Source organism: Ctenopharyngodon idella, chromosome 9 (genome assembly GCF_019924925.1).
Source record: "Ctenopharyngodon idella isolate HZGC_01 chromosome 9, HZGC01, whole genome shotgun sequence".
In the NCBI taxonomy this organism is placed as follows: Eukaryota; Metazoa; Chordata; class Actinopteri; order Cypriniformes; family Xenocyprididae; genus Ctenopharyngodon; species Ctenopharyngodon idella.
This window is the reverse complement of record NC_067228.1, coordinates 13,088,020-13,114,456: the sequence shown is the minus strand read 5'-3', so window position 1 is coordinate 13,114,456 and position 26,437 is coordinate 13,088,020. Positions and strand designations below refer to the sequence as shown.

General features: G+C 36.1%; 1 protein-coding gene across 7 annotated transcripts in view; it reads right to left on the bottom strand.

Annotated features, from left to right (window-relative positions):
* lrch1 (leucine-rich repeats and calponin homology (CH) domain containing 1) overlaps positions 1 to 26,437 on the bottom strand; it is a 47,592-nt gene that overhangs the window by 4,487 nt on the left and 16,668 nt on the right. The window contains exons 2-21 of one of the 7 annotated variants that reach the window (XM_051906409.1): positions 25,730 to 25,874; positions 23,229 to 23,355; positions 22,714 to 22,819; positions 19,280 to 19,416; positions 19,057 to 19,187; positions 17,408 to 17,495; positions 16,645 to 16,750; positions 15,865 to 15,950; positions 14,687 to 14,754; positions 14,527 to 14,589; positions 14,056 to 14,133; positions 13,888 to 13,924; positions 12,823 to 12,936; positions 11,069 to 11,125; positions 10,862 to 10,931; positions 9,796 to 9,909; positions 6,536 to 6,645; positions 6,247 to 6,384; positions 5,582 to 5,659; positions 1 to 2,360 (exon numbers count right to left, since the gene is read on the bottom strand). The exon at positions 1 to 2,360 is cut by the window's left edge and continues 182 nt beyond it. In XM_051906409.1, coding sequence (XP_051762369.1) covers positions 2,079 to 2,360; positions 5,582 to 5,659; positions 6,247 to 6,384; positions 6,536 to 6,645; positions 9,796 to 9,909; positions 10,862 to 10,931; positions 11,069 to 11,125; positions 12,823 to 12,936; positions 13,888 to 13,924; positions 14,056 to 14,133; positions 14,527 to 14,589; positions 14,687 to 14,754; positions 15,865 to 15,950; positions 16,645 to 16,750; positions 17,408 to 17,495; positions 19,057 to 19,187; positions 19,280 to 19,416; positions 22,714 to 22,819; positions 23,229 to 23,355; positions 25,730 to 25,874 — 2,135 coding nt within the window. In that variant the 3' untranslated portion in view covers positions 1 to 2,078. The remainder of the gene's footprint in view (positions 2,361 to 5,581; positions 5,660 to 6,246; positions 6,385 to 6,535; positions 6,646 to 9,795; positions 9,910 to 10,861; positions 10,932 to 11,068; positions 11,126 to 12,822; positions 12,937 to 13,887; positions 13,925 to 14,055; positions 14,134 to 14,526; positions 14,590 to 14,686; positions 14,755 to 15,864; positions 15,951 to 16,644; positions 16,751 to 17,407; positions 17,496 to 19,056; positions 19,188 to 19,279; positions 19,417 to 22,713; positions 22,820 to 23,228; positions 23,356 to 25,729; positions 25,875 to 26,437) is intronic. The other 6 variants (XM_051906413.1, XM_051906414.1, XM_051906412.1 and 3 more) reach the window with 6 other exon arrangements.

The following is a 26,437-nucleotide window of genomic DNA, read 5'->3' as shown; positions in this document are numbered from 1 at the left end:
GCAGTCTCATTTAAGCCTTTTAAGTAATACAAACACTTTCTGCATTTGGTAGCTTTTTGAGAAATAAGGAAATAACTGGGAAATTATACCAAACAAAAGGTCCTGATGAGTCAATATTGCATTTTATTTTTAGCAAACTGGATGATGAAAGCAGAACCAATTATAACTGATGTGATCGCACAGATAAGGTTCAAAGTATTTTGTATTTTGAGGAAATTATGTCAAGAGGCCTCTGTGACATCACTGTCTGCTCATTCACTAACTCCTTTTAATGGTTTCTTTTATCTGTGATGAGATGAACAAGGTCATTCTATTATGTGAGTTAAAGATCAGAACCTAAAATAGAATCAGAGGATCCAATTAGAAGAGACCAATTAGAATCAAGAATCAGACCTTCACAGCAGTTAATTACATACAACCACTACACTGATTACTCAATTACTGAACTCTTACAAATTGTGTTAATCTGATATTTCATAATTTAAAAACCTGCCTCAGCCCTTTTATTACAGATCACTGATAGAATACATGAAGAAAATCTTCATGAAGACCCCATTATTCCTCATTGTTTGGTTTGGATTAGTCACATCTCTGTGGAATGATGCTTATTACATTAATTAAAAAACAGATTTGCTTCACACTGTATGCCATTTTGTTTTTCTAATAAACAGGAAATTAAAGAAACGATTCATTAGTCCTATTCTGATCTCTCGTAAGGAGAACAAAGAAAAAGCAATTAATGGAGTTTTGGATAAAATAACACTGTAATCATTTATGACTGTGCAGGATATTTAATCATTTTCAATAACATATCAACTTGAAAAGATCAGTCCTTGACTGCTGCTCTTTAAAAACACTGTTAACCAAAAGTTGCTGCTTTTTACATCCATCAGATTAATTAGCCCTTATGCTAATGATTAATATTTTTAATCATAGATTTAACCTCACCGTACAAGACTTCTGTGCAAAGCAAAGTTATCGTTTTGCTTTAATGACATCTGGGCCTTCACTTACTCAAGTGTTCTCATATTATCATCTGTAAATTGTTTTTTATTTTTTGAAGTAGACCAAATGTGCACTTGATTCCTGTTGATACATTGCTGGTCACCGGCATGATTGGCATGAGGCAAGACCTCTATATCCATTTCTATTATTTTAGTTTTGTCATGCAGATGCTAGTAACTATACCACTTATATTGTTTATATGTGCATTTTTCAAGAGGACCAACAAAATATCGGCGTTATGACTGCTGAAATTCCACTTTCTGCAACGGGATTCAGAGAGAGGTGAAAGTGAGTGAGAACGTGGCCATTTTTCATTCCTTATTAAAGTGCTCAGTGCACCTCCCACGTACATGTTTGTGAAACGTCTGTTTAAAGATGGTTTCTTTAGCATTTTGCAAAGACTAATAAATATTATATTCACCAACTAATAAATAATACTTCCTCAAACATGAAAACATCAAGTTACTATTTTAAAGAGCACATGTTGTTCTTACAAAAATGTATTGAGTTATGTTTGGTTTCACCATAGCAAAGTTAAGATGTAAGCGTTGGTTAAACGTGTGAAACTATCCATCACAAATAGTTTGTTTTTACGGTAATACTTTACAATAAGGTTCATTAATTAACATTAGTTAACTACTTTAATTAACTTAGATTAAGAATGAACAATACTTCTACAGCATGTATTAATCTTAGTTAATGTTAATTTCAACATTTACTAATACATTATTAAAATCAAGAGTTGTGTTTGTTAACATTAGTTAATGCACTGTGAACATATATGAACAAACAATGAACAGTTGGATTTGAATTAATGAACATTAACAAAGATTAATAAATACTGTAACAAATGTATTGCTCATTTTTAGTTAATACATTAACTAATGTTAACTAATGGATCCTTATTGTAAAGTGTTACCATTTTTATTAAATTAAAATTTGCTCCTTCAAAAAACAGGCAGTGTCTATTTTAAGACAGACTTTCTTAAGTGTGGCCATCAGAAACTGTTCAATGTGCTTTCCAGGACCAATAAATGATATAATGTGTTATTTGTGTTTTTAGTGCATGTATGTTATTTAAATTCGCTCCAGCTGTAGGCCACAAACAGCATCACCAGACAGAAAACGTGAAGCAGACTTGAGCCAATCAGATCCCATATTTGCCAGGAAGGAGGTGGAGTCTGAGTGGACTCGGGGATAAGCTTCTTGACCTCTGTCTCTCTCTCCCTGCCACTCTCCACCTTTCCTTCCTTCTGCCTTGTTCCTGTGCTCTCCACCATGAGCAAGGCCGCGACCACGGCCCAGAGCGGACGCAGGTTACACTGCAGAACGTCATAAGCCGAACAGAGAGAGGACTGAGAGAGATTCAAAACATAGAGGGGATGGCAAAGAGAACCAGGAAGAGGAAGAAGAGAAGAGAATAGAGTAAAAATGAAGTATAGATGAAGGGAGGAACAAAGGGAAAATGAAACCAAATAAGAAAGGAAATAAGAAAAGGAGAGATCATCCGTTCGGCACCAGAGAAAGATAAGGAAGGTGATTAGACAGTGATAAAGGTCAAAGGTAAAATGCTTTGAGCTCAACAAATGGTAAGAATTCTGGATCATTCTCAGAAAATGGTGCCATAAATTTGTGTTCCAGTAACTTACTCAACTAAGCCACATTGTTTGATACATTGTGTAGTGCTAAGAGAGTTTGAAATATATATATATATATATATATATATATATTTTAATAAAAAGTTTATACATTATTTAAAAAAACATTTTTTCATGAAAACCTCAGTCAGTTTAAATCTTCTCATTCATCTCCATTACATGGTTTATATAGTATTCTGTTCAATCTTTTAAACTGTGACATTTCCTTCTTTATAAAATAATTTCATGTTTCTGAACTATTTAAAGAAATGACACAATATTTGTGTCTTTGTTGACCACATGGTTCAAACAAAGGTAAGTGTATATTACAGTATTTCAATTTGCTCACACATATTGGCATCATCTCTCTCAACAGTTCAGCTGGTTTATAGAAACAAAAACGGTGATACATTTTTAAAAAAGAATTCTTGGCACAAAGGACAAGAACATTGATTAAATAATGTGGTGTGGTGCAAATACATATGTTTTTCTTCAGAAATCATTCTAATATGGCGATTTGGTGTTCAATAATTTTTTTTATTATTATTATCAATGTTGAAAACTGTTGTGCTGCTTAAATGTAATGTATGTAAATATAAATGACTTTACTGTCATTTTCAATCAGTTTAATGTTTCCTTTCTGAATTAGTATTAATTTCTTATTAAAAAAAACAAACATACTGAACCCAAACTTTTGAATGATAGTGTATATAATATGTTTGAAAGCGTATAAATTACAAACTTTCTGTGACCATTAAAAAAAAAAAAAAAAAAGAATATTTCTCTGAATATGGTTATCTAATCTTAATATAAATGAGAAATATGAGGGGATAATAATTTCTAAATCATCTTTTTAACCTTGCAAGAAAAAAATCCTCAAATTTTCAAGCACAATTGGCACCATTTCCTGAGAATGACCCTCTTACTGCCTTCTGAAATAGAGAGTTTTCCAAGAGAGAGGTTGAACATTATCAGTCATTGTCTCTCTTTCAAAGGGCAGCTGTGGCTGGTGTGAGGTGTGCTGGGCAGATGCTGTTAGCATGGTGGGTAGCAGAGCATATGCAGTAGTGATCGTATGCCAGGCACAAATCAAGCTACAGCATTAAAAACTGTACAAAGCAAGAGAGCTGTAAAAGCCAGTAAAGAGCAGAGCAGGTCAAGCTAGACTATTGCGTAACTCAAAGACTGTACTACACCCCAAGACAAGTTAATAATCAAAGCAATGATATATAAACTTTACTAGGACCAGAAGTTACCAAACAAACAAGGCTTGCCACATTATCCCTGAACACATTAACAGAATAAACTAGACTATTAAACAGCATCAGCTACACGTAACAGGATAGCAAACACAAAAGACACATAATGACAAAGCTAGCTGCCATGCAGACTTGTAGTAGTATACTGCTACTACAGACACAAGCTATGACAACTACAAGGTTCCTGTACGGCACACTAATCAGAACAGCCTGTTATGAATGGCTTGGACCAAGCTCAACCCATAAAAACATTAAGACAACATCTGGGTTTCTACAAGAAAGGTCGTTGATATGATAGAATAACCATTTTTTGGTGGGTAGGATGGCACAACCAATAGAAACTTTTGCACAGTTTGAGCAAGAATGTAAAAAGTGGACCCAAAACTGACCACTGACCCTCACTTGACAACAACAAACATTTTGTCCATGTTTCAAGGGAACATGGTCGTTGTGCTCATTGTGGCTAGTTTGGACAAACACAAAGATTTTCATAGAAGAGATAGCTGTAATTGCTTCTAGCTTTATCTGGTTAAGACAATGTATTACACAAATTGTCACACTGGAAAAATGAAATAATGGTTTTATGGACGATTTACACAGAAATTCATTCCACTCATGTGTCATGGTCCATTGTCTGTTTATCAGTAAACTGGAATTCTGGAATTTGAGCTCACAGCTCGAAGAAACATGATCATTTATCAGAGAGCAGGTCAGAGCCATTAACAGGATGGAATGAAGCTCTGGAAATGGATGAAGCCTAAAGCCATGATGATAACATCTTAATACAAGGGCATGATGCAGCTCTAGTATGAGGTTGTGAGAAAGTGCCTGTGAATACTGTTCTATGATCAGTTTTCCTCAAAATCTATTGACTACAGAAGGTCCAGTGTGTTCTTGAAGCTGCTAAACACAAGGCTCCAAAATGTTTTCAAGGGCATGACTGATCATAGACCAGTTCAAGGCAATCTCAGCTGCTTCAACCAATCATATTAGGGGTTACTGATTATCAAAATCAGTTATTTCATCAAGTGAAAACATGTATTTAACCAGAACCGGTTTTCAAGAAGCCCTGTGTGTACAGGTTCATTTTCACAAAAACTTCTTTGAGCTAATCGGGCAGGTTTCCCAGGTTTAGATAAGAGGGGAAATTCAGTGGAAATCCCCATTAACAGTCCACTTCATTGACAGACTAGTTATAATCTGTAAAATGTATAGAATCAGAGTCTCAGTTGGCAGTAATACCTGCAACTATTTTCTATGTAGGCAATATAAACACAAGAAGAGATCCTATTTACTTCAATAGGAAAAGACTGAAACAGAAACTGTTTGTCAGTAATAAAATACGTTTCAAATAAGCAATAGAATCAGACAAAAATAGTATAATAAATTATGCTTCTTTCGTTCAGTAACACTAAAAATATATTTGATCTGTGATTGACTTCCTACAGCCATCATGTTGATCATTGTGGTTTTTTTACATTCATTTTTCTACAAGTGGTCTGTCTCCCCCTTCTTATACTGCATCTGAGAAGACATCATTTACACCACCAATACCAGTAAATAAATGCTTTTAATTTAGGACAGTGCATGAGAGACTAGTATAGCAAAACCCATACAAACAGTGGCCCTTGAAATACAGATCTAGTTCATTTGGCATTCACAAAAAAATTACTTATTCACCTGAGGGACTCCCATTTTCCTGCAGGCGTCCAAAAAGTTTTCAACGTTTCTGCGACATTTAGCCATGCTAAGCTTGGGCTGAAGGTTTAATGTGTCCATATACAGATATAAAAAAGAGAGAAAAAACACAGGTTAACTAACTTCAGTAAACACATACACTACTGTTCAAACATTTGGGGTCAGTAAGATTTTTTTAAAAGAAGGATACATTATACAAAATTGAGAGTAAAGACATTTAAAAGTTACTAAAGATTTCCATTTCATATACATGCTGTTCTTTTGAGCTTTATATTCATCAAAGTATCCTGAAAAAAAAAGTATCAAAGTGAAAGCAGCACAACTGTTTTCAACATCGATAGTAATAAGAAATATTTCTTGAGCACCAAATCAGCATATTAGAATGATTTCTGAAGGATCATGCGACACTAAAGCCTGGAGTAACTCAGCTTTGCCATCAGAAAACAGTTGTTTTAAATTGTAATAGTATTTCACAACATTACTGTTTTTACTGTATTTTTATCAAATAAATGTAGCCTTGGTGAGAAAAAGAGAATTAGAAAAAATTGAATAAATAAATACAAACTAAAATTCTTACTGACCCCAAACATTTGAATGGTAGTGTATAGTGTTTGTGTGAATGTGTGGATAATTCAGAGATGACTCACCACTGCAGGGGATGGTACATGGATACTGGCCACTGAACGCGGCTGAATGTGATTGACAAGGTGACAAAGCACGACCCCATCCATGAGAGACGAGCCAAGATCTTCAGGGAGAACTACTTTCAGTCTGCTCTCAATACTCTGGCAAAATCAACATGATTTGGTAAGAAATAAAACTTTTTCATTTAAATCTTGTGGGGTCATTTTACAACTATATAATCAGTCAAGCTAACTAACCAACTAACTAATACAGTTAGTTTATATACTTAGCTTCTGTGTGAGTGCTTCGTACCTCTCGTAGTTGCTCTATGAGCTCCAGCTCCTCTCTGAGCTGCTCCATCTTTCTTCTCATGGTGAACTGAGGATCCACTGACTCCAAAGTCTTGTGGGTCCTGAAAAACACTGTCACACAACTGAACCGTCATCAGTCTGCACAAAGCACATTATATTTCCTGTCTTACTCTCACATGCATAAAGACACACTCTCATTTATTCCATTTCATTTAAAGTCACAATTATCATGATATCCCAAAACTCTAAACTTAAGGTTACATATGGTGATTTTGACACAAAGAGGCTAAAACTGTTATTAAATGTTATTATTTTTGCCATTATGCTGCTTTTTAATAGACAAAAGGCTTTTATTGTCAATTTTTATCACAATGAACATCCTGTCCATATTTGACAGCTCACAGCCATTGTTATACACTATTTCCCCACAAGGGGGAGCACTGGACATGAGAGAGAGGAAGACAGAGACAGACGAGAGCAAAACGATTCATTCCACACATCTGAGTGTGCTTCTGTAGTTGCATAACTACTCATCCTGTGAAGAAATGAAAGGAAGAGGACAGTATGTAGGGAAAACTAAAAGGATGTTATTCCAGAACATTCCTCCCTCTTTTTGTTGTCTCACAGTTTAAAGCCCTGGAGCCATGTTTCTGTGCTCGGACATTGACGTAATACAGCAAGCACATGCTTGACTTCTCTGAGCAGCATTAGAAAAAAAAGTGTGCGTGTGTGTGTGTGTGTGTGTGTGTACCTACTTAAACATTTTGGGACAAATTTGTAATCAAAAGTGAGCTAATCTGACAAAATCTCCTTTGGTCAAAAAAAAAAAAAATGGTACAAAAGTAAATGAAGTTCTTTTTTATTCTAAAAATCCAGAAAGGATAACTAGCAGTATATAAAAACAATAGAAGTCTACAGAATTTCCCCATGTAGATGGCTAAACGTATGTGTGTTTGCTTCAGGGAGAAAAAAGACGACTTAAAAGTCACTTCTCAAACTTCAGAGGCGAGTCTGTGTTTTACAGCCTATTTACTTACTTAAAAGTGTGTATTTATTATGTTCAAATACTTTCTTCATTTTTCTGCCAGCCTAACATAGAAACACTTACTCAACCAATGGCGTGAGTTTGGGGGCGGTGCTTTCTGTTTATTCACCAATAGCAAACTGGGCTGTGTTTGGAGAAAGCTGTTTGAAAACATTTTTTTTAAGCTAGTGGCACAAATTAAAAACTTTAGCTTTAAAGAAAAGTGTCTTTCTCTCACATTTTTTTTTTTTAGTTTCTATCTCACCATCTCTCTAAGAGCAGCACGCATATCAATCAAACCCAGTATTAATAAGATTCATTCTCGCTTTTACTGTTACATCGTGTGCTAGAGACACTGAGTATTTCAGAATGTTATCCCTAAACGGTCACACTATTAAATAACTGTTAACTATGAATTTTGCCCCAAATAAACTCCTAATTACTGCTTATTAATAGTTGAATGAAGTAGTTTAGGAATTGGGTAGGATTTGGGTAGGATTAAGGGATGTAGAATATGGTCATGCAGAATAAGGCATTATATGTGCTTTATAAGTACTAATAAACAGCCAATATCCTATTAATATGCATGCTAATAAGCAACTAGTTAATAATGAGAATTGGACCTTAAACTAAAGCTTTACCCAACAAACTTACAGGTCAAAGAAAGAAACAACACACAGGAAAACTTCTGACATCTAACAGGAAGTTACAAATTCTACAAGTTCTCTACAATTATTCCTCTTGTGGACTGTGCATGTTTGCCTAATATGATTTTAACTACCAAAAAGAGTGTAATACTCTCAGTTCAGTGTTCACAGTTTTCCACTAAAGTTTGTTTAGATTATATAATAAGGTAGCAGATTGCATCTGAGTCTCCTCATAATATAAATCCAATAGTACCCATTAGTATGAAGCTTTTAATTAGTAAAATGTTCTTTCTTTCCATCACTACCTCTTCCTCTTTCTCTCTCGTAAGACGATGAGCAAGTACACATGTCTCTTGGCAGTTTTTCATCCTCTGAAAGCATTTCCACTTAAATGGAGGTCTGATTTTCCCTCTGGGGCCATTATCTAATGCTTCAAAATAGCAGCTCTATAAATACATGCATCTCCATTTAAAGCCACTGGGCCACCCCAAATTTCAGCTCAACCACATCCCCTCTCTCACTCCAGTGTTTTAAAAGACACTTTAACGCTACACCACAAACCTCAGAAACATTTTTATTAAGCTTAAAGGGATAGTTCACTCAAAAATGAAAATTCTCATTTACTGACATTCATGTTATTCCAAACCGGTACAACTTTATTTCATCTGTGGAACAAAAAAAAAAAAGATATTTTGAGAAATGTCTTAGTAATTTTTGTCAATACAAAGGAGGCCAATTGTCACCACCATGGTTTGGTTATCAATATTCTTTAAAATATCTTAATTTGTCTTCCACAGAAGAAAGACATACGGGGTTGGCACAACATGAGTAAATAATGACAGGAATTTTCATTTTTGGGTGAACTAATCCTTTAATTGGAAGCTGGTGATAGTGAATCTTGTCAGGAAATAATTATTTAATTCATTTCTTCAAAAACATGCCAAATTCTCTCAGTCAACCAAACACCTGTTGAAAGCGAAATATTGGTCAGTGGGCTTAAGTATTCAGCCATCTCTGAAAACCAAGTGTGTCATTTCTAAAAATTGATACTCAAGCAATAAAAGAGACAAAAAGTTGGACAAGCTGTATTTTTACATTGTGTGGGGATAACTAGCAGAGTAATGAGAATAATGCTTGCCCAAGCAAAATCTGCTGCCATCAAGCTAGGGTACTGTGGGTGGTTGCCAGAGCGTTGCAATGCAGTCGAGTGTTGCAAGGCAGTTGCTAGGGTGTTCTGGATGTCATTAGGCATTGCTATGTGGTAGCTAGAGTGATGGGTGTACTAGGACATGGCTAGGCAGTGGCTAGGGTGTGTTTTGGGTGGTTTAAGACCCTGTAGTGCAAACAGTGCAGAACGAGTTTCATACTAATTTCACATTTAGGGTTAAAGGATTATTCAAATATCTCTGATAGTGACAAACAACAACAAAAAAAAGAAGTAGAAAAACATAAACAACAATAATAAAAAATATATAAATAATAAAATATTATAAAGAACAATAAAAATACCTGAAATGTCATCTTTGACAAGAAAACACAAAGAGATGCAACGCATGTGACTGCACAGGACGATACATTGAGCAGACCTACCACTGCTTGGCATGTCTCCTTCAGCTGGGCTAGGGGGCGTGTCTCTATCGGTGGGCAGGGCCTGTGTAAGTGGGAGGGGACAGGGCGGAGTCGAGCATAGCACAGAGGGTGAAGCTAGTTGTAGGTATCAACATAAAGGGCAGTACCAGTAGGAGGAGGAGCCAAACAAGGGATTTTCATTTGAAAACCATAGAACACAGGCAGGGGTTTCAGGTATCAGTCAGAAAATGGAAGGGTGCCAAGCAACAGTAGTTTGTGTAATAAGAGCAGACACGCAGGCAAGTAGCAGTTCAGGGAAACAGGTAAATAAAAGGGAACAGAAGGAAACAGGAAGATATGCAGAGCAAAGTGACATGTAAATACAGCACAGCACAGCACAAAAAAATAAAAAATAAATAAAAACAAAAGAAGTCAGTGTTAGCAGTATTTCAGTACCAGTTTGTTGGCATGCTGTTAATGCACCTGGTACAAATGACCATTATTTATGTTAACTGTCAGATTCAGGGCATGATAATGCTGTTAATGTTAGACATAAATAACAGGTCACAGATAATGATGCAAATGCTAGCTTAGATGTTAGAGGGGGAAGCAACAAGAAGCCTCTAGACAGCTAAACAAACAGCTACATCAATTAAACTGCATCCAGATGAGGTAAAGCAAGTTGTTTTCTGTATTTATTTAACCGTATACATTAATGGGATTTTATATGGGAAATATATAACATCTCTTTGTAAATAAAAGAAAATACAGGACATTTTTAGTTGCCATGTACTGTTTTCTAAACCAGATGCAGTTTAGCCCCCAAAGCCAAGAGTGTAATAATAAACAGCAGTATGGATAAAAAGCCTGACTGTAACACTGCACGACTGTTATGAGCTTGACAGGATAACAGGTGTTGGCCACAGGCAAAAGGATCTTTATACACAAACACTTCCGCCCTCTTACTACTAAAATGTGCCGATAATAAAGAGAGAGCCCAAAATGTGCACCATCCTCTAAAGTGCAATGCCTCCCATGCTGACCAGCACATTGACACCATGTGTTAGTAAAACAACACCATTCTCACCTGATCTGGGCTTCAGACCAAAGGGAGGTGAGCTCAGTGTGGGGCTGGAAACTGGGGTTTTGTCTTCATTCTGGTATATGACAGAAAAACACTCAGCACAAATGCACTGAACCAAGTAAAATTCATTTTTTTATAAGTGTAAAGTGCACCTTATGATCAGAGCAAAGACATGGCAACATTAAACTGTGAGTCAGCAAAATGATTTACCTTGGTAACTTGGCTCTCACAACTATCACCTGATCTTTCCTGGCCAATCACATCACCCTAAGAGTGAGGGAAAAAAAAAAAAAACAGGCTGTGGGATTCTTGAGATGATGTAAGATGCAACACACAAGCTCTTTAGACATAGTGAAACAATGCATCACTGTTCTCTGACTCGATTCAATATGACTGTCTTTCTCGGTCTCTAACTGTTTGTTTTTCCTCTTTTATTAGATTAGAAAGATAATTGCATGATTCTCAATCCCCATGAGTACATTTACTTATTTATTCAGTCTATAATTGGAATTTCTGAGGACATGGAACAATATGTTGAGGGGGGCTCTGAAAAATTATGTATTTAAACATGATACAATCTGCTAAACAAAGCTTGGAGTACTTCACTCTTTGCAGCAGATGACAGCACAATCAAATTCTAGTGTTATTGTGAACAAATCATCAGTGCAGTAATTTTATATTTGTCATTGTAACATAAAAGGGATTGTTCACCAAAAAAAAAAAATTAACATTCTGTCATCATTTCCTCCCTCTTATGTCATTACAAACCTGTATGATTTACTTTCTTCTGTAGAACAGAAAAGAGGATGCTAGGAATGTTGGTAACCAAAGACATTTCTCAAAATATCTTCTTTTATGTCCCACAGAAGAAAGAAACGACAAGAGTGAGAGTGAGAAAATGATATTTTTGGGTGAACGCTCTCTTTAACTATAAACTATAATACTGACCAACAGGCAAAAAACTATTTTAGCACTGTTTTAGCAATCTGCCATCCCACATTCTGGTATGGAAGCACCCACTTTTCATGATCCAGTCACTTCCAGATGGATAAAATCAAGTCCGGCCCAACATTTTTCTGAATATAATTTTTCACTCAGAAATGTGTCAAATTACAAAAGTAAAAATTGTTGCAAGAATGAGAATTCACATTGATTTGTGACCCTGGACCACAAAACCAGTCATAAGTCTCACGGGTATATTTGTAGCAATAGCTAACAATTGTATTAGTCAAAATTATCGATTTTTCTTTTATGCCAAAAATCATTAGGATATTAAGTAAAGATCATGTTTCATGAAGATATTTTGTAAATTTCCTACCATAAATATATCAAAAATGTATTTTTGTGAGTGGATATGCATTGCTAGGGACTTCATTTGGACAACTTTAAAGGCGATTTTCTCAATATTTTGATTTTTTTGCACCCTCAGATTCCAGATTTTCAAATAGTTGTATCTCGGCCAAACATTGTCCTATCTTAACAAACTATACATCAATGGAAAGCTTTTTCAAAAAATTGACCCTTATAACTGGTTTTGTGGTCCAGGGTCACATTTTAATGAATGAACATGCAGGGGCAGCAGGAGACAAATAGAACTTATGAATAACAGTCATTCCAATTCTGTGGTGCTTTATTAGGAGTTCTGTGCACACAGATTCTGCGCGGGTCTGCTGAGAATGAGCTGCACGTTTACAATAGCACAACTACAACAAGAATGATGTCACCACAGCACAAACAAAAAGCGCATATGTGGCAGCTACATCGGAACCACTTGTTTGGATAATTTGGTACAAAGTGCACTGCATACGAATGACAAACACATTTGCACCGAATGATGAATCATTTCTCAGAGAGCAGCTGCATTTGTTATTACAATGTCCCCACTTGACTTGTACAAGTTGCTCAAGTGTTCACCAGTCAAACAGGGTGCATCTACAGGCTGGATGGCAGGACTGTCAGATTACCTGTTGTGCCATGTGCAGAGCATACTGTTGGCATGCGAGCTGGGCCTCGAGCCGGGCTCGTTCTAGAATGTACTTTCTCTTCCTCTGGAACTCCCAGCATTCTCCGGGAGCCGCCTTCAATGACAATCACTGCTCTTAAGACCATCACACTACAGCTTACCAACAACAGCACATATCACTCTGGAAAAACAGCCCTAACTGCCTGTAACCAAAACATACAAGCTACCAGGCTAACAAAAACTTTTTCACACCATGGCAACAGTTAATTACAGATTTATCTTTAATAATAGTCAACACTTATCATCCAAATAATCAGATCACAACACAGGAAACTACGCACACAAACAACAACACAAAAAACTACGATGACAGACCACTGCACACCGACAGCACAACATATACTACTGTTCAAAAGTTTGGGGTCAGCACAATTTAATTTTTTTATTTTTTGGAAAGAAATTAATATTATTCAGCAAGGATGCATTAAATTGATCAAAAGTGAAAGTAAAGACATTTATACTGCTACAAAATACATCTATTTCAGATAAATGTTGTTCTTTTGAACTTTCTATTTATCAAAGAATTAAAAAAAATGTATCAAAGTTTCCAAATAAATGGATTTGTGATCAAATAAAAAATCGTACCAATCCCAAACCTTTGAAGGGTAGTGTTAGTACTTCAAACCACATAGCTCTTTATAATCAGAGAGGCTACTGTGAGTGTAGAACTTCATTTTCTTTAATTTAGTTCAATTAAGATGAAGGAAATGGCTTTTTGCAGCTGCTCTTGAATGAATGAAAAACTAGCAACTTTCGATATTATAAACCTTGTAAAATGACGTCACATAAACATAAAAGGTGTATGAAAGACAATCCTCTTGGGAAACAGAGAAACGGGTCGACCTTCAACAATAGCCCACTGATCTCAGAGGAACTCTAGAGAAACAGTCTAGAGAGCCACTATAAAGAGGAACTGAACAGGATGCTCAGAGGAACCAGCAAGGTCCTGTAAATGAAACGTGTCTATCAATTATGTAACTTAGACGCATATGTACTGGTGTTTTACCTTAGGTGTGGCCTGACTCTCATCACTCTCTTGGCCACTGCAGGAAGACAAAAACAAGAATGGTGTGTTGGTGAAAACTTCAAAATGCACATTAGTATGTGCTACTACTACAACGACTATTTGGTATTTACTGTGAAATATTTAAGCTGTGATGGTAAAGTCACTTACTTGAGTGACTCATCTACTGTAACCATTTCCACAGGGTAAAGCTTAATACCAGAAAGATCAGCCGAGTTCATATTAACCCTTTATATAAACAAAAAAGTCAAGTCAATTTTATTTGTATAGTGCTTTTCACAATACAATTATTTCAAAGCAGCTTTACAGAAAATCATGATGTTAATGTTTAAAATATCTTCATGCTGTAGTTTACATTTTGCAATGACATTGGTTCAAATTTGTTTTTATCTCTAGCCTATTGAGACCACCATGCATGTTGTGGCAGTTCATGGTTTGGCAGTTATGGTTTATTACCAATGCTGATTATCTAACTCAAAGAAATGCATCTGATATTAACAGTGACTTTCCAATATTGATTAAATACAGAACTCATTTGAATATCACAAAATGATGACTTGTAACATGAGGACAAAAATTAAAGAGAATGAGTAACATCCCAGCAATCACCTACTAACCTACCTGTTAGGGTCCTGCAGCATCTCCACAGCTTCCTTTAGCTGATTGATCATATTGACCTTTGACCTGTTGGACCCAGTAACGTGGCATATAGTAACATGGTATATATGTTTTAACTAGTGACCAAATGGAATGCAATAAATATATACGGATACAAACATACGTTTGTTCTGAAGCCCAGTTGGTGTCTTCCTCTATCCTGAGGGGCTCATCAAAGTCAGCACCTCGACCCTTCAAAAACACACACACACATCAACTCCAGCTGCAAACTCAGTCATGTGACTGCAAACTAAAGGCCTGATTTGCTTGAATTTAAATTCAATCAGATCCACCAATGGCTGTTTGAGAGGGTGACGCAGACACAGATGGGAATATACACACCCCTTCATACGCACAATGTCCCTCTAGATGTGGATTGCTTCACAAGGGAACTGCTAATGCACAAATAAACACTGTCTGTGCCAATCCTATGATGTAATGAGGCATTATCAGATAAACTAACAGTTACTGGAACAGAGAACAGTATGCCAAGAGAGGCAGATGAAAAATATGACAAGAAAAGAATAGAATGAAGGGAAATAGGGCAGATAAAGACAGGAAAGAGAGGACCAAAAGATCAATATTGTATTGAAGAAAAAGACGTTCAATATACTCCAGCTTGGGCTCAAACTGGAACAATTTAACTATTTAGAGAAACAGCCAACATAAAAAAAAGCCGTACAAAAAAACAGATCAAACCGGTTTTAAACCACATCAGCCCATAATATTCTGTAAAGTAGGACAATTTCTCATGGATCTTTCAGAACGGGAAAAAAACGAGCAGTAGTTCTCAACCAGGGGCCTCAGCAAACTTCTAATGGGGCCTTAAGATGACTTAAAATGATTTAAAATAAGGTAAAACAAGTATTAAAATAAGCTAAAACAACTACAAATTAAGATATTTCTATTTTTAATTCAACATATCAACAACTACTACTCTTTGAAGAACCAGGATTTCCACAGTCTGGAAAAACCTGTAAATATGACGATACATAAGCCTAGTTTTGTGCGATTTCTAGACCTGGAAAAGTCAAAATTATTATTAAAACTGCATGGGTATTTTTTATACTTTTTATGAATACATATATTTCTAGTTATGCCAAGCTCTAGAATATTTTATAAATTCTTACTATTAATCTTATCAATGAAGTAACAAACAACTGGAAAAGTCATGGGGACTTTGAATACTGATGTGGACAATGGGAGGCGCTTGGTGCCTGTGCTGGTGCCAATCAATTAAGCTATAGATTTGAATACATTTCTGACAGAGCATGAGAAAAGAACAATCTTGAACATGCTTACTTTGATATAGTTGACGAACGGAGAGCTGAGTGCAGAGTCTCGATAACCCAGACGTTCCTTAAGAGATTCCGACGGACTTCTGTCTACTACAAGACACACATAAACATGGCTAAATTATTATATTGACTATGATAAAGAGATTTTTACAGACACTAAATGTAAATCTTAACAAAGGAATCATAGTGCCGAATTCACCATCCATAACTTAAAATTACCGACCAATGTAAATTACTTTCTGTAATGTATTTTTTTTTTTTGTATTAAAAAACTAAAAAAAAAAAAAAAACTGACATTGTCATAATTGCTGTCAATAAAACTTAATTTGAACACTGGAACATTCCTCTAACTGAAAACAAACAGAAATCTGAACAAGTTCAAATTCTGTAGTGCTCTTCTAGAATGAACAGCACACATGTACACACAAAGTGGACATGTCAAGTAAATCTTATTGAAAGCTTAAAGAGTAAATGACCCTCCCATCAGCTTAGCAGTCACACACACTCTAAAGTACAGCACACACACACTTTTCCTTTCTTCCTGCAATGTTCTCAGTTTTCATCTCCTCCTCCCTTAATTCTCCTTATGTGCTGACACTGACTTCCTAGCCAGTATCCACACTTCCTATCCGGGACCCTCCCCTGGGCTTAACCTGGGTCTCATGCAGGCTGCCTAAAGTCTCACAGCAATGTTGTGTCAGCCCAGTAAGAGGATGTTTTTCTTTACAGGCCTTTAATATCCTGCCCACACATGTGAGGGTGTGTTTGCGTGTGTGAGCAGCACCTGTCAGGGCGCTGATGTGTTCACTGGAGTCGTCTTTGCTCAAGCCCTCCTCCTCTGTGATGTTGGTCATGGGCACATTCAAGCTGAGACTGTCTTCATCTGAAGGCTGGAACACAAAACCACAACATCTAAAACAAGTGAACTGAAAGTGAAGTCACATCAGGCCAAGACTTACTAGCACACATAACACTACACTGTATTCTATTCACTTTTACTAATCACTAATTTCAGCCTTGAAAATAAATTTTAGTAGTTTTAATTTGACATTATTTTCACATTTATTATTATCTATTCTTTATATTTTATTGAAATGATGATGACACAATAACAGTCAGAGAATAATTAATGTTTAACATACAGTTATTTTGAGCGGGATTTTGGACCAATGCGATTTCACTATGGGTGGGGCTACCCAGCATGACACTACAGAGAAACCAAAACACTGACATACTGTTTTACAAACACAATTGACCTGAGAGTGACACTCTATGCTGCATGATAACTGTCATATACCAGCTCGACCTTTGTCCCTAAAGCATATGAGCTCAGTTCTGAGTTTTCTACCGCAGCTCAACCATAAGCTAACTAACACATTAACACATGCTTTTAATAGTGTTATTGCCTCAAATTTGCAGGACTGATGAAAACACTATATAGCAGATGAATAAATATGGAAATAGACATGCAAACATGCAAAGAACATAGACAAGATGGTCACACTCTTCTCTTCCACTCAAACAGGCATACACACATACAGACTGACCTCTGTAGCAGAAAGGCGTTTGTCTCCATTATCACTGCCTACCCCAGAGTCACTGTCAAGTTTCTTGTGCTGATCAATGTCCTCAGTGCTGAGACAAAAAGAAGAGGGGGATTAGAAGTTAGGGGTCGCACAGGACAGAAAGAGAGAGAAGGAGCCTATGACTCTCATATGAGAAAAGGAAAGAAATCTTTCGGTCTCTCTCTCTCTTCCTCAGAAGAGTGACCCCCTGCAGTCTATTAAAAGTATTCTCCTGAGATAAGGATGATAATGACAGCCAACACACATACACACACGACCTGGATTTTTTTGTGAGATTCCACACTGTATTCCACATTCAGATCTTTTTATACACCCATCTAGCGGTGCATGATTTGGTTATATATACACTGCATCCATAATTATTATGCAAGTTGATTTTCTGATCATATTTTTTTCCAGTCACATTTTACCAATTACAAACCACATCAATCTTAATAACTACTATTAATTTTGTATTTAATCATTTATAAGTGATATATAATTGTTCATGAAGGCTGGAAATGAAAAACGCCTTATTTTAAGGTGTGCATAATTATTAGGCAGGTTTTCTTTTACAGACAAAATGAGCCAAAAAAGAGATTTAAATCAGACTGAAAAGTCAAAAATTATTAAACACTCATGAGAAGGATGCAATACTAGAAATTGCAAAGTTAAGGCATGACCAATGGACAGCAAAACGCTCATTGGGTCAGCAGGGTCAAACAGGTAGAGAAGAAAAGACACATGTTAACTGCAAAATTATTAAGAATTAAAGTGAATAATTAAGTGTGAAACCATGAGGAACCCTTTAGTCTCCAGCGCCACCAATTTCCAGAACTGAAACCTACCTGGAGTTTCCAGAAGTGCAACTTAATTTAGGTAAAGAATCCTAAAAAAATGACCCCCCAGCACCACATCCTCTTGTACCACTGTTTGAAGAATTCATCTTCCAGAATCTGGCAGTAAGTTTTGGGAGTTCATTTTTAGTCCATCTCTGTAAGACGGACTTCAGCGTAGAAGATGGACTTAAAATGAACTCCCAAAACTTACTGCCAGATTCTGGAAGATGAATTCTTCAAACAGTGGTACAAAAAGATGTGCTGCTGGTCCTTCAAGAGTCACTCTCAATCTATATGTCTATAAAGCCTATAAAATAAATAAATAAAAAAAATAAATAAAAAATAAAATCGGTCTTCGTGTATTTTACTACACTTCATTATGTGATTCTTATTAAGTGGTGGTCATTTTTTAGGATTCTTTACCAAACATATATAAACTTCAATGTGATCCAGAAAGCAACAAGCTGTTTTTGGAGCTTGATTAAATAAATGCTTTGTTTATAATAAGGAGGACATTTTAGGCAATGAAACTTGCAGGATGTTTTAATGGTACAAAGACCTCTATATAAGAGGTCTTTGAAGTATACATGAGAAATCTATTTTGTCTTGATCTTTTGACATATAGTCAAAAGATCAAGACAAAATAGATTTCTCATGTGATGACCCCTTTAAATATATATTAGAACATAGTGCTTCATTTTTCCATTTGTGATTTAATAATCACCATAATACAATTTAAATTAATTCAAACACAATTTAAACACATTCTACTTGATAATCATGAGGACTGACCTCCCATTGGTGGGCCTTGTCAAGCTGAGGCGGTCTGTGACAGGAAGGTACAAGGCATCGGCCATCTTGTCACTACGACACGCCTCCATGGCGAGGTATTTAAATATATGAATCTTGCCCTTCATGCAGATCTAAAAGCAGCAAAATAAAGCCAAAAAAGGTTATGAGAGCACTGAAGTATAAAATGTGTGTGTGTGTGTGTGTGTGTGTGTGTGTGTGTTACCTGTGCAGGAGGGCTCTGAAGTGGATTGATCTCCAGCTGTAGTGATTGGAGCTGGGTCATTTTTCGATAGCAGACAGGAATAGTAGAAACCTTATTACAGGAGAAATCAAACTTGACCAGGGGTAAATCTGCCAAATCTAGAACACACACATACAGAGAATTACTAAACCACAAAAGGGAATACATTTTGCAACAAGGGGGCAGCCAAAAGTTAAAGTGCCCCTATTATGATTTTTTGGATACTATCTTTCATGTAGTGTGTACTATAGCTGTTTGTCAATGTAAAAGGCCTGCAAAGCTTCAAAGATCAAAGTGCATGATAAATGGAGTTATTGTCCCCTAAAAGAAGAAGAAGAAAAAAAAGATTCTGAACTGCCTGAAACGGGTCGTCATTAATTCTAGTCTTAATTCCTGCATAAATCTAGGTTTGTAACAAAACTACATAACACCAGCCAACAGTCTTCATTGGCTGCCTGTGAACAAATGTCCTCAAACACTGTAGTTGAGGCTGAGGCCTGGAAGAGTTTGGTTCATGTTGTCGACATGTGAGAAGACAGTGTTTTCAGTGCTGCAAAAGCAAACTCACTTTGCATACACTTCCAAAGATGAGGACTCAAGCTTGAATTGATACTGTAAAACCGACACCATCATTACTATTCGTATCACTGCTGAAGCCTGCAGAAGCCTCCAGAGCTGAAATTCAGAAATGGTAATGGGCTTTTCGTTTCCAACATGTGCAATAAGTGGTAGACCAATCACAACAGACTGAGCCATCTGACCATTCAGAGCAGAGTAGGAAGGGTTTAAAGAGACCGAATCTAGGGTTATCGCGATTAAACCGCATACAATTTGGCAAAGGCTGCGATTATTTTATGCGCAGCTTGTCAGAGCTGTACGGCTCTGAGATCAGTAGTAAATGCTTCTCCATCTGAAAGCCAGAGGGCACTCTTGCGCAGAAACTCCAAATATGCCCTGTAGAAGTAGATAACAACTTATTCCAGGAAATCCCTATGGACATCATACTATCTCTGTAGCTGAATAAACAGAAGATTGAAACGCTTTGATTGATCAAACATGACTAATAAACACACGACTGCCTTATTCTGTCTAAGAAGCCACATCATCTCACAGAAGGATGCTCAACTGTCATTATGAAGTGAGTTTGGAGTAAAAACATGTTATTAAATGTTGTCTTTTGTTGGACAAGATGTCAATAAATGCTTCTAATGTCTGGAAAGATGTTTGACACGTGATGCTTTTTCAAATGTACATTATAAGCGACTCAAATTCGCAGTGCTTTCAGATGGATTAGCATTTGGAGCCATACTTCGCATAAAAAATAAATAAATAAATAAATAAAAATTCGAATTTCATAATCGCATTAAGAATCATGTTTAAGCGCGATTTCAATGTTATTTTTCGTATCGTTCAATAAATCGTGCAGCCCTAACCGAATCCTTTATCAAACCGTTTCAGACACTGTGAGAAAAGAGGTGATGCTGCAATGTAAATTGTGAGAAAATTAAAGTGTTTTAAACCTTGGAGACAGGGATGCCTTAAGATAACCAGACGGCCCTGGGCTACAGGCTACAGTAGGCCCCCCTACACCATATAAAAATGTTATTTTAGCTTCCTGCTAATTCTTTATTTCGAAATATATCTTGTTGATACACTGGTTAACATTTACAACACTGTTGGTCTATGGGTCAAATATAGGTGAATATGCAAATTTAGGTGAATATGCAAATTCACTCTTTGCCAGTAGATGGTACTTATGGAACAACAGAATTATAGCGGTTACATAAACAAAGCAGCATTATAACACTAGCAACACTTCATTATTACAGGCATTATACAGAGCTAATATGAAAAGAAAATGCCATCAACACTTTCAGCCCATGGAAGCCCATGCTTTAATGCACCCCTGGTAGGAGACTTCCAAAACAAATTTGAAACCTTTAACATAGCATAATAGGGGCACTTTAAAACATTAGGGAAAAACATGCACACAACAGCTCTTGAAAAGCAAATAAGAGATATTCAGTGTTTGGACGATCAATAATAAAAAGTTCACATTAGACTATATCATCTTAAATTCAGAAAAAAAAAAAAAAAAACATCAGCTACATAAAATCTTGTTGGGTTTCAACAGGCATTTATAAGTGTTATTTACTGGTTATTTAGTAAAAGACAGCAATAAATCAAAGTTGATCTATCAGGCAATCTATATTAAAGCTTCAGCTCCATGAGGTCATTTTGGCACAATGTGCTTGGAGATTACGTATTTTTAAATAACCTGCCAGCATAATTTAGCTGAATAATTAGTTCAGCTGCAAAATTTCAGCCACAGATCTTTTTTGCCAAGGTAAGCTGTTGAAATAACTCCAGCCACGTTTCAGACAATGCTTGGCTCACATAAAAATTTTACCACTTTTTCTCGCTGTTTTTTAAAGGAACACACCCACACTTTACGTCTAAGTTCTTGGCAGTCAACTTTTCTTCAGAACAACTTACAAAAGTGTTGTGTTAATGGTAGATTATATAAGTACAACATGAGGTTGAGTGTTTTATTTTGGCTTTGTTACAATATGTAGTGAATTTGTTGTTCCAAAATTACATGGATGAAGGAGGGATGTAGCGGCCAGACTGGGCAACAGAGTTTAAAACTGGCGTTAGCAAAAGCATTAGATGTTTAGTATTTTGAATACTCAAGCAGCACTCTGAATGCGCTCAATGAGTGTCGTAACAGCGATCTGCAAGAACTGAACTACATTCATTAACATGTCAGTTTACCCAAAATTTTAAATTCTGTAATCATTTACTCACCTTCTTATCATTCCAAACATGTATGTATTTTTTTCATCTTCAAAACACAAATGAAGATATTTCTAATGAAATCTGAGAGTTTTCTGTGCCTCCATTGAAAGTTTATTCTGCTGAAACTTTAGCACATTAAAAAGTACAAGAAGAATCAATGTTATCATTGTTAATCAATGTTTATATATATCTTTAATAAAAGCCTAAATTTAATCTATTCATAATTATAAAGTGATTTTATTTCCTCAGAAGACTTCAATTACATTTATAATGTCTTTATGAACATTATGAAGCATAAAATTTTGTTTGCGTGGACTTTCAATGGAATGAAAGTGAATGAAAGACTTTTGGATTTAGAACAACATGAGGGTGAGTAAATGATGACAGAATTTTCATTTTTTAGGGAACTAACTTCCCTTTAATGTATGACACAGAGAGGGCCTGAATAAGAAGGTTGGTGGAGTAGAGGTCAAACAAGGGCCAGATTTCCTGTAGCTATGGAGCTACCAGAGGAAGTTTTTATGGGTAATGTGATGAGTAGTGAAATCTTTTCTGCAGAGATAAGAAGGTTGGAGGAGGGAGACATACACACACACACACACAGACTGCAGACTCACCCTCTGGTAGAACACAGAGAAGGTTTCGGTGCACATTGAGTTCCCTCAGAGCTTTAAGTTGGCCAATGTGGCGTGGAAGAGCTGTGATTTCATTACAGCTTACATCCTGATGAGAAAAAGATAGAGGAAGAATTTAGAGTTCATGTTTATCTTCTGTTCAAACACAAGCTTCTGCACAAACCTTTCATTACACTAAGTACTAAGCACTTGTACTATATTTGGTTGTAAAGTATGAGGGGCCATTTCCCACCTAACATAGCCCTACAAATCCTGGTCTGTGCATGTTCTCATTTATGGTTACAAAAGAGAGCAAGAGAAAAAAGACAGGGAGCAGAACTACCAGAGAATAAAAACTGGAACGAGAGAAAAGCAGTACATTCAACATAAACAGATATGAGCCAAGTCAAGAAAGGGTGAGTCAACATGGCAATATATTCATAAAACACAAAGCAAGTATCACAAACATCTTATGCATATGAAGACATCAGTGGTACAGCACACACGCTCACACCTACCAGCTCCATGAGATTGGTGAGCTGGCCAATGCTTTCTGGAAGTGCGTTGAGTTTGTTATTGCTGGCGTTGAGCACTCGCAGAGGAAGACCACACACACACGCTGGCAGGACTGACAGCTGGTTCCGGCTACAGCACCGCAACATTCAAACAAAACACATTACAGCATCTTTCTGAATGCTACTCCTCAAGCAGAAATATTTATCTGGAAAACTTCATTCTGATTGATCAATGACAATGTATTTATTAAAGTGGGAGGGAAAATGTTAGAAATATGATTTAAAAATATAATTTGAACCTTGGAAATAAAAGAAACATTAAAAAAAACATGGGGAAAAAAGAAACATTGAAGATGTTAAGTAATTATAAGGACATAGTAAATACAAGGGAGTAATGAGTATGTATAAATAAGTAAATGTATCGAATTAATAGAATGTTAAACAAAATAAATATTTACACCTATATAGCTGCTGTGCATGAGCTGACAAACGAAACGCAGAGTGGATTGAGAGCGCATAGCCACAGACGTGCGAGCTCGTCAATAGCAAAGAAGGTAAAATTAGATATTACTAATGTTAACTAATGGTAAAAAGAGAAAGAGCTCTTGGTTGCTGATCGCTCACTCAGCACATATGCGTCATTTGGATTAAAACTAAATTGTATATTCACTTTTTTTGGACCTCATGTGTTGAAGTGTATGCCTTATCTGAAAATTAAATGATGGTAAAACATTTTTTATTTTTTTTTAAATTACTTTGATGCTAATATAATCTGTAAAAAAATAAATAAAATAAAATAAAGAATAAAACCTTTTCACTAGTATTCTCAGACTTTTAGACCCACTGTATGTGAATATAATTAAATGTATATGTGTGAAATTACTAGAATAAAATTATTAACAGTAATTAATTAATAATAGCTGTGGCACTGAAAAGAGGCTTTTGTGCATTATTAACTTATAAAAGACTCATATCCAAATATAAGTGATAAATAATTTGTTTTCCTGTAACACTTCATCATTACTGTCTGTTCGATATTAAACAGGAAAAAGACTGACTTCAGGGAAATGTTCATGGGTTCATGAGAAGTTATAGCTAGACAAACTTTGCCTGTTATGACTAGAGGATGACAGACAAATGTATAATTTTTTAGTGTGTGTGTATATATGTATGTACGTGTATATGTGTGTGTGTGTGTGTGTTGTGTGTGTGTGTGTGTGTGTGTGTGTCCGGGGTGGGGGGGTGGGGGGATGTTCCTAGTAAACCCTACATTATGGGGACAAAAAAGTCCCCACAAAGATGGCGATACTAGAAATATCTGAACTTGAAAATGTAAAAATGCAGAAAGTTTTCTGTGATGGGTAGGTTTAGTTTTTGGGGATAGAATTTGTAAAGTATAAAAATCATTAAGGAAAACATTTAAATCTGTGTGCAAGTCTCTTTTCACTTTCTTTTGGCGCTTCCATATTCTGATTAACTTTTATCCATTTTTCATGACCTCATGCAGTTTTTCTGCTTGATTTTCAGTTTCTGCTTGATCTCCAGTTTATATTCACTCTTCTCAACCGTTAAAGAGCTTAGTGCTTCATTAACTTCTTACAAAACAAATTCCACTGCTAATTAACTCAGTGTGAATATCAGGCCTTCTGCAGGAGACATTTGGCTGAAGAGAGAGAACCCAAACAGAGCAAGAGAGAGAGATAGAGAGAGAGAGAGAGAGAGAGAGAGAGAGAGAGTGTGTGTGTGTGTGTGTGTGTGTGTGTGGCTGTATTTACATTTACTAGATGTGAATAGAAGCAGGAAGAACAACCAGAGGGGAACGTGTTTATTTGGTTCACTTCACTGCAGTATATGTCATGCATTAAGTTTACTCTTGGGTTGTCCTGTATGTTATGTAATATTATGTAAAGTAATAGTTTAATTGAGCGAGTGGTGTTCAGTTTTCATCTTGGCAATAAATATGGTTATTTTGCATTTTTAATCCAATTTGTAAAAAATGTTGAGATAGCAGGTTAAATTCATCACATGCACTGTAGCACACAGTATGCTCTGGTTGTAACTAATTTATTTTATTTAATTTATGTTGTATGTTTAATTGAGCAAGTGGTGTTCAGTTTTCATCTTGGCAATAAATATGGTTCTTTTGCATTTTTAATCCAATTTGTAAAAAATGTTTTAAAGTCAGTCTAATAAAATAATGCGTCAGGTGGGAGATTGCGAATGTTTATCACAGATCAAACTTGAGAACTTACTGGCTGTAAGCTGTATATTATGACAAATCTAATAGTGTGTCATCTGGGTAATACATACAGAAAATTGATGGTATATACATACTGCAGAAATACTACGAATAGTATAGTGGAATGCTTTTTTGAGCATACTTACAAAGTTTCACATTTTCCCAATATATTACGTTAATGCATTTTGAGATTAAAGACACAACACGATGCAATTCATCTCTTTGTGAACATGTATTTGTGTGGGTATGTCAGTGTGATGTTCACCTGATGTTTAAGCAGGTAAGGGACTGAAGGCTGATGATGGTATCGGGAATGTTTCTAATGCAGTTGTGATAAAGGTTCAGTGTTTCCAGGGAGACCAGATGACACACCTCTGACGGGATGTCAATCAAGCGATTTTTCGACAGATCTGGGAGAAAAAGACAGCTCAGTTAACACTAGCACTTTAAAAAATAGGTTAGAGAAGTTATAATGCAAATAGCACAACTTCACATTATATTCAATGCTACATTTGTTGTTGTAGTACCCCAACTAAACACAAGGAGGCGCTTTCATAACAACAGATATCAATGAAGAGAACATTAACAAAAACAACTGCAAGCGTGTGAAGTAAGGGATCCCAAGGTTAAGTATCCTTCCTGAACACACACACACACACACACACACACACACACACACACACACCTCAGTTCAAAAGCCATAATTGGTAGTGCCTGAGCACAGTTAGCATTTCATGTGCCTAAAGGTGATGTCATTGTTTAAATGATGACATTTAACAAATGTGTGTGAGGGTTTAACTACCAGATCATTTCATCAAAGTGATTGGTGTTTGCTTTCAGGCCATGTTTTTATATCAAATTCATAGTAATATTAATGAAACTGTGTAGCAGTTGAATTTGGTATGAGTGTGTGACTGAAGTACTTGCTCCCTGTATACATTATGTGTGTGTTTAATGATATAACAAATGACAA